Source organism: Myripristis murdjan, chromosome 18 (genome assembly GCF_902150065.1).
Source record: "Myripristis murdjan chromosome 18, fMyrMur1.1, whole genome shotgun sequence".
Taxonomy (NCBI): domain Eukaryota; kingdom Metazoa; phylum Chordata; class Actinopteri; order Holocentriformes; family Holocentridae; genus Myripristis; species Myripristis murdjan.
The window spans coordinates 5505867-5519848 of record NC_043997.1 but is presented as its reverse complement, the minus strand read 5'-3'; the positions used below and the strand labels follow the sequence as shown (position 1 = coordinate 5519848).

At 40.5% G+C, this 13982-nt stretch overlaps 2 protein-coding genes across 2 annotated transcripts; both read right to left on the bottom strand.

Annotated features, from left to right (window-relative positions):
* Positions 1-1288: 1288 nt before the first annotated feature.
* LOC115376882 (butyrophilin subfamily 3 member A2-like) lies at positions 1289-7016 on the bottom strand. The gene is made up of 7 exons (XM_030076700.1): positions 6968-7016; positions 5667-5782; positions 5074-5415; positions 2912-3190; positions 2681-2803; positions 2348-2401; positions 1289-2247 (listed from the first exon to the last, which is right to left on the bottom strand). The coding sequence occupies exons 2-7, from the start codon at positions 5764-5766 to the stop codon at positions 1805-1807; spliced, it is 1341 nt and encodes a 446-aa protein (XP_029932560.1). The 5' UTR covers positions 5767-5782; positions 6968-7016; the 3' UTR covers positions 1289-1804.
* Positions 7017-9260: 2244 nt separating this feature from the next.
* Positions 9261-13982, bottom strand: LOC115376877 (butyrophilin subfamily 3 member A2-like). Its single transcript, XM_030076693.1, has 6 exons — positions 13917-13982; positions 12157-12327; positions 11504-11845; positions 11010-11288; positions 10783-10902; positions 9261-10645 (listed from the first exon to the last, which is right to left on the bottom strand). The coding sequence occupies exons 2-6, from the start codon at positions 12272-12274 to the stop codon at positions 9852-9854; spliced, it is 1653 nt and encodes a 550-aa protein (XP_029932553.1). The 5' UTR covers positions 12275-12327; positions 13917-13982; the 3' UTR covers positions 9261-9851.

Sequence of the window (13982 nt, the reverse complement as noted above, 5' to 3'; positions counted from 1 at the left end):
TTTGCTCCCTGTGTGCAGCTCAGACAGACTCACATCAGGCTTTGACATGAAGAATGACGATTCAGAAAACATCATCAACCAGAGGGGAAAAAAAAAACATCCAATACCTACGTAAATAATTAAAAACCATGTGTGAGCTAAATAGTTGTAGGCTACTCAAGCGCAGAAAGAGAATTAAAATATCCCACTGAAGTGTAAAATATCAGTTCTTTGCTAAAGTGTTATGTATAAATAGTGTGAAATCATTAGTTCCATGTTGAACAAGAGGAGCCACAGTTTGGAAATGTCATCAGATGACAGGTGATGACAGTTAATTAACATAATAATGATAATATAATACCTCAGCAGCAAATAAATCAATGCATCCCATATTTCATGAGGGAAACTGACAAAAAGGAAACGCTAATCTGTCTATTATCCTGGCAACCCGAGGGGGGCAGAGTGGCACATCTGCACTCCAAAGTTTTTTTCCTTATCGGTGGATATGGAGGCCAGACATCCTGATCTTTCTTACAGCAGCTGCTTGTTCACGCGACACAACAGAAGCTTTTCAACATCAGCATCTTCATCACCTGCCTGCTCGTTTCCCGCTGCAGTAGACAGTTAGGACAGGTCCACGGCGTCACCTGGAAGAGCATCTCTCTGCTACACTTGAAGGTCCGTGAGCAGCGGTGACGTCACCCGCTGCTCCTAGTTATATTTCAAACCACCACTGAGGCCAGCTCCACAGTTTTTGATGCTCATATCTATATTTAAATACTCAAACTGTGATCTCTCAAATGTTTTGTGCTGTCAGACTCTGAAATGTCAGGAGAGTCACATCATGAGCATTATCCAACGACACAGAGGCGCCAGAGAGGCTGCAGACACGAGGCAAAAATTTTCCTCTTGATGGAGAAACACAGTGGAAGTGGCCTGGGGTTCATTTAAATAACTACATCAGTGTTGGTTTCAATAGGACGGTTTTATCAAAAGGTCACATGATTTGGAGAAAAAAAAAAGTTTGAAACATTTCAGTTCAGTTAAAAACTTTTATTCTGAAGTTAAATTTCAGTCCTGATGCACAGTGATGTGTTACAAAAATAAAAGCACATTTATACAATTCAAAAGTCAGACAACTGAAACGCAGTAATCACAGGATGGGATGGATTTGCCTTTTAAAGCCACCAGGAAAATCCTGCTGCATCTTCAATACACGCACACACACACACACACACACACACACACACACACACACACACACACACACACACACACACACACACACACACACACACACATCTGATGACACACTGCACCCAAAGTAAAAAGCAGGAAAAATGTGTGTGCTCTTATCAAAGAATATGACAAAAGTTAATTGTCACAATATTACAGTGCATTCACTTCACATGCAAAATTTAATTAAACCAAATGATTGTGATAGTACACAGATGTATCCTCTGATAAAATCTGAGAGCATCACCAAGTTCAACTGTTGTCACCAAAAACTTGTTTGTAATTTTATTATTTACATGATTTCAGCCTCTGTTACTCTGCTTTTCCATCTTAAACCAACATATTGAGCTGCTGATTTGATTTAAAAAAAGGACAGGGATATCAGGTTACATTTATCGCCATTCTCTGCCTGCATATAGTCTGACAAACCAGAAGGTATTTTAAAATGAGTGTTTAATGCTGCTGGTAGGCTTGCCCATGGTTTTAGTTTAGTGTAAATGTCATTATTCTAACCTCCTGTTGTGATGTGATTCACCTTGTTCTGCTTTGTTTGCTCCTCTGGTCTGAGAGCTGTTCCCTCCCTGACTGACTAAAACTTTTTCTGAACCTCATCGATCATCATCTTTGTCTCCTTCAGTGCATCAATGACTGCCTTTACCTTCTCTTCTTTCTTTGTCATGTTCTTTTCTTTGGTTCTCTTAAGCCTCATCTCAAGTTCTGTCCTTCTGTTCATCAGAACCAAGTTGGTCTTTTTTAGCAGCTCTTTGTACTCATGTTTCATTTTCTCAGCATCCTCCTTCAGCTTCTTCTCAGCCTCTCCACTTTTCTTTATCTGCTCCACCTGTGATTCCAGCTGCTTGATCTGTTTCTCCAACTCCTCCCTCTGTTTCCGTTCATTCTCTTTCTTCTGCTCCTCTTCAAGTTTGGCATTTTTCTTCACCTCCTTCTCTCGCATGAGCTTCTGTCTCTCTCTTTCTTCTTCTGTCAGGCTTTCATGTCCTAAGTTGTTGAGCTCTTCTCTCTGCTGCATCTCTGTGTGAAAATAAACAGCAAACTGAGCTGAACTTCAATTTCAAACCTGCTGTGTTGATGCAGTGTTTCCTGCCAGTTCTCTATGTGCTGTAGTTGTTACCTTGTTCACCTTTTTTACTGAAGATGTTCCTCAGTGGACCCATCTTTGTGTTTCCTGCAGAGAGAAGCCACACGAAGATGAAGACTTGGTGTGACATGTTATGATAATGTGATGAGTTTCCACAGATAAAGTGTAATGGGTAATGGGTGTGTTTTGAGCGCAACACCTTTTCTGACAAAATGGTTGTTGGCTTGAAAGGAAGATTCAGCTTTGAATCATGTGGTCACATTTCTGTTTGTTTATACCCTTATAAAATACATATACTTGTTTTTGTGTCACCAATATTTTCTTTTTAACTGAGCAATTACCAATGTGTGCATGTTAATGACTTACCAAGTTTGTTTGTTCTCCATAAATAAACAAAAAAGACAACAACAACAACACACAACAAGACAATAGCAAAGCCAGTGGTGATATGAGCAGCAGAACAATTCGATTTGTCTATGAAGACACCATCTGAGAAGATAAAACACAGAACAGCACAGATTTTATGTAAAACAAGAAAGACATCGGCTATTCAAAGTAACTCAAAAGCTAAAGTCATATGTTTAGAATACTGTTCACCTTCAAGATGAATCTGTGTCTCCCTGGTTTGCTGTATTTTGTGCTGCTGAACCCTGCAGGTGTAGCTGTTGCTGTGGCTCTTCTCCACAGCCACACTGTTGCTGACAGTATAGAGGCCATCAGGACCTCTGACTGTCTCTGGAGCTCCAGCAGAGAGGAGCTTTCCCTCAGCATCCAGCCAAAACAGCTCAGGCTTTGGGTGCCAGCCTTTACTTTCACAATCTAAAACCACTGCACTGGTGTCTTTGTTAATCGTTAGGACAGGAGAGGAGGCAGCACCTGTAACAACACAAATCAGTGATTAAATATACACAGCATGCAATGAATCTGTAAAATAGAGAGAAGCAGCCAAAACGCACATTTACAAGTTCTGCATTCATTAAGACTTACAATAAAGATTGAGTCGGGCTGTGTGTCAGAGCAAATGATGTCTGTCCCAAGTAAAAAAGAGTTGTTACTGTATTTCTTATTAAGTTGGCCTGCGGGGCTGATGGTGGAGCTAGAGGGAAGGTCATGGGGTCACCACAATCGACAACTTTGCTGCTCTACGTAACATGAATGTTCTTACCAAAGCTCATGATGAGTTATCAAATAGATTTGGAGATATGGTCGTAAGAATTTAAGAATTTCCCAGTTTGGGATCAATGAAGTACATCTATCTAAGTACATCTATCTATCTATCTAACTGCTGATCAACCAACCAACCACATGACCATCACAATGACATACAGGTGCCTCGCTGACCAGTGGAGCAAAAAATAGCTGCAAGAAGCAATGAAATGGCAGCCAAGGTGAGCGTTCAATATGGAGCGATCTCTGCTACAGCTGCAGTTATATAGTCATTGTGCTAGACTGACCTGAACCAGAAGGCGAATCTCTCATTTTACTGGCCAATCTACATTCAAACTCAAATCTCTATTCATGAGCTTTGGGTAGTGAATAGAAAATACAATGCAGTCTCACTCCCAGCTCAGTAACATAAAAAAGTTGGGCAGGAGCCCTGGAGCAGCCTCGGACGTCCACATTTGACCCTTGGGCACATGGACCCTGTTGACTTAACAGGTTTACTGACCTTTAGTGACGATGACAGAGATGTCATAGTCATAATGTCTGGAACATATTTGGGTTGGACATATTTCTCTTTTCTACCAATAAAAGTACATGATGCTCAGGAGCCACTGACCGAGGGGGGACACCAGGTCATTTGTCATGGGCCCTGAGTCAAGGGAAGGCCCAAAAGAATCCTCTAACCTTTAAATAATGTGCTCAGAGGGCGGCCTTGGAGATCATCTTGTCCCGGGCACGGGTAAGGTACTCATGTTGGAGCAACCTATTTTGAAGAAAGCCCTCCTACCTAAACCAAGGCAGACATGAAGGCCCACAGAGCTCCACGAATATTCACGTCCGGAACCAACCCTAACCTTAGCCACACCAAGGTATGGGTGTTCCTGGGGGTAGGTGAGGTCGGGTGGTTGGTGGTCTTTGTGTCTGCTGACATTTATTGTTGACTAAACCTGAAATAGTCCACATTGTACATGTCTCTGAACATTAAACGTGGATGCCCAAAGTTGCTGTCAGCCTTGATGCCTACAACTCCAAGCATCTCATTTTGACAAGTTGGGAGTGAGACCAAGCAGAGGAATAATACTGTGGATACAAGTGGCTGAAATGAGCTGCCTTCACAGGACAGCTCACCCTTTGGGACCCTCAGGCATATTGGAGGAGCCTTAACTAGAGTTAAAATTAGCCAATTGGGGCGATTCGGGCATCTAATAAGGATTCGTCCCATGTTCTCCAGGCATGTCTGACTGGGAGGAGGGCCTGGGTAGACTTAGCATATGCTGGAGGATTACTTGAGCTGAACTGATAATGCTTTGGGGTCATGAGGAACTGGCAAACATTGCAGATGTCTGGGCTACCCTCCTCAGCCGACCACCACCACAACCCAGTCGTAAATAGGCGGTGGGAAATGGATTGATGGATGGATGATTGGAGGGATGGAGAGGCTAGGTTTTCTATAGTAGAAGACTTTGTTTGTTTTGCCCACTTACTCCCAATGTGAATGACTGGAATTGTGAAGCAGGGCAACACCTACCAAAAGCCTTCCCTAGATGGATGAAGGTTAAAGAGGAACTATTTAACATGAATACATGCCCACTTACCAACAACAAGGTCAATGAACGTTTCTTTACTCAACGTGGGAATGAAGCACTTGTATTTTCCCTCATCAGAGAGTTTCACTGTAGCGAGTTTCAGTGAAACGTCGCCGTGCTTCAGCTGGTTGTTCAGCAGCGATGTTCGTCCCATGTAGAGGTGGTATTTTTTCTCATCCAGTTCCAGGCCGTCGCGTAACACATGGACAAATCTGGGCTCCAGGTCCGGTCTGGCCCACTCCACGGTCATGGCAGTGGCATCCTCGGCAGGGTCCAGGTGGCACGGCAAAATGACGTCATGACCGATCATTGCCACTATGGGCTGAGTTGGACCAATCAGCTGTGACTCACCTGGGAGTAAACAGGATTGGTTTTCATTCCCTGTTATGAGTACCAAAGTGTTTTGAACTGACTAAAAGCAGACAGCATATGGGTTATCTTACTAGCCTAGCTGAGCTTTTAAGATAATATGGGCATGAATGAGGATAAAAATAAACATGTATACTGTTCTTTGTATTTCAAATAGATCTACAGTCTAATCATGATCTTTTTACCTGTAAACACACGGCAAGGTATCAGTGGTGTGTTTGTAAGTCAGTTACCTGCACAGGTGTGTGTTAGAAGAAGAGCGGCAACAGTGTGATGGAAAACCAAGACAGTGAGCCGAGATTTAAGCGACAGTCCATCCTTCAGGTAAAGCATCTTATAATTCTGAAAACTGAAATTAGCTTGGTTACTTCATTTATCTATTTAATAACCAAATCCAAAATTCAAATCCACCCCCACCAAAACAAAAAAAGAACAACAAAACAAAACAAAATAAAACAAACAAAAAAAAAAAACACAAACAACCCCCCCCCAAAAAAACAAACAAACAAAAACAAAAACAAAACAAAACAAAACAAAAAAAAAAAAACGTGCCAGTATTTCCACAAAAAGAGACCAAGTGATTTGTTTTATACCACATAAACCTTTTTGTGGATCATCACTGAAAATTGTTTTACCAATCAATACTTCTGAAACTCTTGGCTCTCTAAATACAATCAATTATTGTTATTTTACTCTTAAAATACTTCAAGGTGTTTGTACTAACCTGCCATTGATCAATTGGGAGAGTATTTATCTTTTCCCCTTTGAAATGAGTGACTGCATCTTAATACACCAGTGTATTTACAAGCCAGATAGCAAAGGCGAATAAAATAGGTCACATTTTTATATTCTCTAATTTGGCATTTTTTTATGTCAAACAAAATATAGGCCTAAAATAAATTGTCAGTGAAGAATCTGCAACCATCCTGTTGCATCATGTATCAGCGCCCCCTGCTGGTCATTCCAGCATCTACCTGCCCGAGCATCTACGTCGAATAATACACCTGGATTATAAAATAAATTGTGGCTTGGTTGACTGCAGACCTTACACGCTGTTATTTAGAATACTTTATGCACTACTTATGCATTACATTATGCACTTTTGCCCCTTTTGAATTGCCTACACTGTAAACGGTTCCGGAGAATTAGTTTTACTTTCATTTGTGGCCAAGGACGGACAGGACAGGCTTTGACTTTAAAACATATTTTGAAGTTGCCAGGTGGATTTTGAGTTATTATAATCCAGTGTCTTTTAATTTGATATTTTAAAAATGCACTATTTTGCATCCTCAACGACAAAAAGCCACACAAGCCAAATAAAAATAAAACACAGTAAAACACTCTTTTACTGTGTTTTATAGTGCTCATAAACCAAGACAAATACAGACGCTGATATCGAAATTTGAAAAAAAAAATTAAAAAAATGATTGCTTAGCTTTTACTTAAATAAAAAGAAATCAGTCGACGATTATTCGACATTTTAATTTAACATCGCTACAAAAGTCAACACATAACTTCAAAAATTTTTCCATACCTGTTGCGTGTCTCACTGTCGAGTCACCGCGGAGGAAAGAGTAGGCTGCAATGCCAAAGTCCGCAAATAAAACGATAAGAAAAAACCTGTACGGCTGCTCTTCCTGCTCTGCACTGGACCATGATGTTTGCTCCCTGTGTGCAGCTCAGACAGGCTCACATCAGGCTTTGACATGAAGAATGACGATTCAGAAAACATCATCAACCAGACCAAACCATATGTGAGCTGTATACTTGTAGGCTACTCAAGGGCAAAAGGAAAATTAAAATACCCAGCTGAAGTATACAATATCATTTTTTTGGGCTACAAATCTTAAGTAGAAAGAGAGAGAAATCATTGGTGTAAAAATCTAAGTTAAATTTACTTTGGGAAACATAGACTACCTTATTTATAGTGAGAGTAAACTGTGACTGCGAAATGACAATAGAGTTGCATGTATTTTTTTTAATAGGGACAAAATCACATAGTTCAGATTAGAAAAGCGAACATAACCTGTAAAAATAGTAATTACAAAAATTTCAAATGTACCAAAATCGACCTGACTACAGTAACAAGAGTAAATGTAGGCCTGCTTCCACCTTTGTTTCATGTTGAACAAGAGGAGCCTCAGTTTGGAAATGTCATCAGATGACAGGTGATGACAGGTGATTAATATAATAATGATGACATAAAATACCGCAGCAGCAAATAAATCAGTGCCTCCCATATTTCATGAGGGAAACTGACACAAAGGAAACGCTAATCTGTCTATTATCCTGCCGACCTGCAGGGGGCAGAGTGGCATCACTCTCTCACCCTCTGTGTGTGTGTGTGTGTGTGTGTATGTGTGTGTGCGTGTGTGTAGTACTAGCAGCCACTACTAATTTGCATACTGAAAGCTGATTGGTCATAAAAGAACCAGCGTGAATGGTGACGTCATCCACTCCAAACAGAGCTGAACATTTCACCAAAACTTTGTATTACAGAATAATTTGAAGGCAAAAGTTGAAATATCTCAAGAAGTATAACCAGTAGGTCAAATCAACATGTTGAGTAGATGCACATCAATCCCAGATGAGATGAACATTTTGAAGTTTTAATGGCAGCTCACGTGTTACATACAAATGCAGTTTGATTAGAAAAACAGCAGGATATCTGGCGGCAATGATGTGGTTTCTCTGCTGGTTAGAAAGACGGTCCTTCAGTTTGAAGTGTTGGCAAGCAGCTGCACTACTGTAGTGTCCATGAGCAAAACATGTGCTGTTCTTGACCTCTGACCTCTAACCTCCGTGTGTGTGGGAGGTGGTGGGGGGGTAAAGAAATTACATATAGAGCATCACAGATTATAGATTTGGTAGTAGAGAAATATTTATAATTCTAAAACTAAATCTAAAACAACTTTATGACCACAGCTTATATACTGAATATGCCTGTTAAAAATAATAATCATAATCGTAATATAAAACTGAAAAAAATAAAATGAGGAAGACCGTTTATTTATTTATCTTTTTATTTATAATAATGTAATTGGGATTATTTACTTACACTCAAAATAACAGGACACTATTTTGAGTGTAACACTGTAGAGTTATGATGCATTAAAAAAGTCTCATATGAACTGTCATCAAGGAACACGGCAAATGTTATTACATGTGATGATACATTCAAAGCAAGCAACATAGCTGTGGTAAAATAAAATGCTAAATAAAAAAATAAAGAGACAGAAATAAATAACTAGAATTCATGTCTTTCATATTCAATCACTCTGCTTTTTACTTCTTGGATCTTAAACCAACTTGTGTAGGAAAAACAGGAGCTTTTATTGAGCTCACTTCATGCCACTGAGGTTAATTTGTCTTATTCAATTAAAGAAATTATAGTGTGACAGAGTTACTTACAAGCACATAACCATTATGTTGTCTTAACTTAACAGGTTTATTTATCCATCTTTTCTATTTGTATTTAGTCATGTTATTGTCATGAAACTGATCAACTGAAGCGGAGGCTTATGTGAGATCTCACCAAGGACTACGAGGGGGAAAAACATGTATTACAAAATAATGACATGTTCAAAACAAGAAACAAGTGACACGCACACACACACACACACACACATATATATATATAAACAAAAAAAAAATTGCATTATTGATTTTATCTCTTCCCTGTCCCCGCTTTTTTGCATTTCAAAATAATGTGACTGTCTTGTAATCTGTCAGCAGCAGCTCAGCAGGGCAAACTTTTCCATCTTATTCCATATTTACATTTTTATAAATCCCTTTCTGAAGTTTATCGATCCAATTTTGTAGCAGAGAGAACTGAAACACTGAGACAGCCGAGCTGAAATTTAAACATTAGGTTGCACGGTCAACATGCTCAAGTCATTTTCTCTTGTATGTTATAGTCACTTTAAAAGCAGGATGTCAACAAAGATTAATAAATTGATCAATGCTGAGTCAAATGGCTTTTCGTAGTGCTTTCATAGTGGAGAAATAAGACTCAAGTTATGATTATGAACTGTAGAAATTCAATTTGTGAAAAATAAAAAAAATGTGTTACCGTTGATGGGTCTTTATTTCTTTGTGAATACCCCCTTTCTTTGCTTGATTCTTTTACATTTCTTTTGTTTTCATTGGTTTCATCTCTTCCCTAAACAGCCCGGTTTCTGCCGTAGCTCTCACTGAGTCTCCGACTCTCTGTTTCTTGCTTCTTCAGATCCGTGTGGGATTTCTCCAGCTGCTCTGTGATTTCCTCCCGACTTGGCAGGACTTGTGTTCATTTAGCTAAACCTCCGTCTCCTCTTGGTTTTCTCCTGCAGCTCCTTCTTGTTTCTCAAAACTCAGTCGTTTCTGACTCTCTGTCTTTGACTGAAGTTTCCTCTTGTTCACGTGTGTTTCCTGTCAGGTTAGGTTGATCTCTCTGGTTCTCCAGTTCTCTCTGCTGTCCCATTACTGGTCTTTCTCCCATGAACTACTTCTGTCTCATCAGTTACACAGTTTGCATCATTTTCCCATCCTCCCTGGTCCTCACCTGTCATGTCTGTTTCATTCGTTTCAGCTCTTCTCTCAGCGTCCTGATCTCTGTCCTGCAGGTTTTCCTGATTTTCTGTTTCTGTCTTACTTGAATCCACCTGAAGCCCCGTCGCCTGTTGGAGCTCTTGGTTTCCACTTCCTGCTGCTTCTTGTTGTGTTTTGAGGTCAGTTTTCTCTGTTTCCTTCCATGTTTCTTCTCCACTGACTGACTGAAGTTTCTCATCCCTCTGTTTTTCTGTCTTTTCCAAGTCAACATTATTTTCAGCCTTCTCGTTGTTGTCTTCCGTCTTCGTTTCCATCACTGGAGTACCTTCACTCTCTTCTCTCTGCTGTGTTGTCTTCTGCGGCTGTTCCAACTCTGCCTCTTTCCTGTCCAGTTCCCTCTGCTGTCTGTCTCTCATGTGTTGCTCTTGGTCTCTTCCCACTTCTGCTTTGGTCTGAGAATCAGCGTCTGTCTCTTGTCCTTCTCCCTGGAAATGCGAGCTTGCACTCTTAAAGCTGTCATTATCTGAATCTTCACCCGATTTCTCCTCACCTGCCAAGGGAAGGTAATCGGTTTTGCCCAGCTCTCCGTCTCCTTCTCCTTCTATCACAGCATGATTTTCTGTATAGTTATTTATAAATTTGGTCTTCTCTGCTCCTTCTTCCTCATCGCATATTTTGGTCTCTGTGTGCATATAGACAGAAAATGGAGTGAAAACTTTTTCGTTCCATAGAAAATTACCACAGTGAACATTGATTAACACCAACCACCAAAGAACAGTGATAATAAATAGATACTGGAATTTTTTTTTTCTTACTCACTGATTTTGTCACGTTTCCATTTACACACAAGACAGACAGCTGCAGCTACAAACAGGAAGCCAACAGCCAAGATGATGAAGATAGGAACAGAAGAACCAGACGTGACCATGAAGAAATCATCTGAAATGATAAAACACAGAGCAGCAGAGTATTTATATGAATCTAAACCACAGCTGGTTCAAGGTGAAAAAGTGCCGGTGTCATAAATTCATCAAAACTCTTCTGACCTGGAATGTGAATCTGTGTCTCCCTGGTTTGCTGTATTTTGCTCTGCTGAACCCTGCAGGTGAAGCTGTTGCTGTGGCTCTTCTCCACAGTCACTCTGCTGCTGACAGTATAGAGGCCATCAGGACCTCTGACTGTCTCTGGAGCTCCAGCAGAGAGGAGCTTTCCCTCAGCGTCCAGCCAAAACAGCTCAGGCTCTGGGTACCAGCCTTTACTTTCACACTCTAAAACCACTCCACTGCTGCTTTTGGTCACAATGACGACAGGAGAGGAGGCAGCACCTGATGAGGAGGGAGACGACAAACTTCAAATAATGGAGAAAACCGTACACTCACAGGTGGTTGTACATAATATACACTCAGTAAAACCACAGCTGCCTACAGTCATTATACTGAGCTGCACCTCCATGAAAACAATAAAGCAGAGCTGAACTACACAAAGCCGTCCCTTGAATAAATCAGGGTTAAAAATGCACCACTGACACATGCTCTCTTACCAACAACAAGCTCAGCTGTAGTTTCTATACCGAGTAAAGGAATGAAGCATCTGTATCTTCCCTCATCAGAGATTTTCACTCCACTGAGTTTCAGTGAAACGTCTCCGAGCTCTAGTTTGTCCCTGAACAGCGATGCTCGTCCTTCATATGTTGGATTTTGATCAACCAGAAGTTCATAACCGTCACGCCACAGATACACAAATCTGGGGTTCAGGTCGGGTCTCGCCCACTCCACTGTCATGCCCGTAGCGTCCAAGACAGGGTCCAGTTGGCACGGCAAGATGATGTCATCACCGAGTATTGACAGTATTGGCTGATCTGGACCAATCAGCTGAGACTGACCTGGGAAAAGAGGGGATTTTTTTTGTTTGTTAGGTTGTTTGTACAGCTTCTTATTACAATCTAGAGTTACATTTTACAGTTAAGCGACCTCTAGCGATCCTGTAAATAACGACACTGTGGTGAAGTGTTAAGGGTCTTCTGTCTCACCGTGCCTTGGTCTTAGTCATTACTTCAGTTCAGGTGGTCTTGACTACAATACTACCACTGTGACTATGATTTCACACTCATTTTCTTGATTCAATAGGTCTAAAACATAATTTGTGACCCTTTAAACACACACACACCATGGTATCACGTTGTGTGTTAATTACCTGCACAGGAGTGTGTCAGAAGGAGAAAGACAGCAGAGTGATGTAGAACCAAGACACTGAAGACAGTGAGGACAGTGAGCTGCGAGTGACGGGACAGTCCAGTCTTCAGCAGAGACATCCTTGACCTCTAAAAGCTCACACCAGCTTTTACATCTTGTCCGAATGGCAGCACTATGGAGGAAAATGTGTAATGTGTTAATTTGCAGGAAGTAATGAAGTTATATCCAGATGAAGTTAAGTTACAAAAAAAGAACTGAGGCCAAGGGAGGGAGAGAGAGAGAGAGAGAGAGAGAGAGCCTCATATGAAATCATATGAGGTTTTCAAACATTTTGAATGGAAGAGTATGTTACTTTCCCTCATAACGATGTTCTCTTATGAATCAGCCGCTTACAATTTCAGCAAAACGAAGGCGGTTACTGGTCAGATAAAAAACACTGAAACTGAACAGAAGTGAATCCTTATGGATGGGGACAGCGCCTCCTGCTGGTCATGCTTATATTGTCAAGCTATTCTCATGCTATTATTTTCATGTCTGCAAAGAGAAGAGTTTTATTTTTAATTATGCTCCAAAATGTGAACTGTCACCGATGTTGCATGACAGTTTCAGACCTTACACCTTTACCACCGTCATCAGCTGCAGACTTTCCTCTCCTCCTCTTTGTCCTCACCGTGTAGTGATACCGTCCTGCAGATCTACTTTCACTTGCATTTGTGAGAGAGTGTACTGACTTTAAAATGTGTTTTGAACCAGGTTTAGCCTTCACACTCTCCCTGTTACAACCATCAAAGTTGAAACACAATTAGCTACCTGCACTGAAATCGGGAAATTTTGCCGACTCGACCTCAAATAACCTTCAGTGGTTGTAAGAGCCATATTTTTTTTTACTTCTGTTACTAAGGTAACCCGTGCATTGTCAAGGCCGAGGGACAAGTATTTAATCAGGATCCTATCTATATAGGTGTTGCTGATTTGGGAAGGCACACAGTTTTAGACTGTGCTCAGTATGGTATCAAGTGTAAAGCGACATGTTTTTGAGTCTAAGTAAACATTATGCCGTAAGTGACGGACATTTAGTGAATTTTGTTTATAGAATAAATTATTTGAGTTCAACACTACGGAAAGTCTGGCTTAGCCACTACAGTGGTGTTCAGATGTCTGAACTATAAAATGAAATGTGGTTTGGGTGACTGCAGACCTTACATGTTGTTATTTGGCGAAAAAAAGTACTTTTCTCTGCTTTATGCACTTTACTGTATTTTTTTTTTTTTTTTCATTTGTGGTTTAGTTTCATTTGTGACCAACTACGGATAGGACGGGTTTTGACTTTTAAACTCGGTTGGAAGTGGTCAGGTGTGTTTAGAGTCATTATAACTCACCGTGTCTTTTATTCTGATATTTGAAAAATGCACCATTTTGCATCCTCAACGACAAAAAGCCATTCAACCCTAATAAAAATGAAATTCAGTAATGGACTCATAACTGGGAGCTTAGTTCTCACAAACAAAGAGAAATACAGACGCTGTGCTTTCAAAATCATTTAGATCCTCGTGAAATTTGAAAAAAAAAATGTGATTGCACATTGAATAATTGAATCTGGTGTGCAAGACGCAGCTCAGACACATAAAGAGAACAGCAAGCTGTGACGACAGACCAGCTTTTACTTAAAAAAAAAAAAAAAAAAAAAACAGTCAACGATGGATTCATTTTGATTTAACATTGCGACAAGAGTCGACAAATAATTTCAAAAAGTTGCCTTACCTGTTGCGTGTCTCACAGTCGAGTCACCGCGGAGGAGAGCAGGCTGCAATGCCAAAGTCCGCTAAT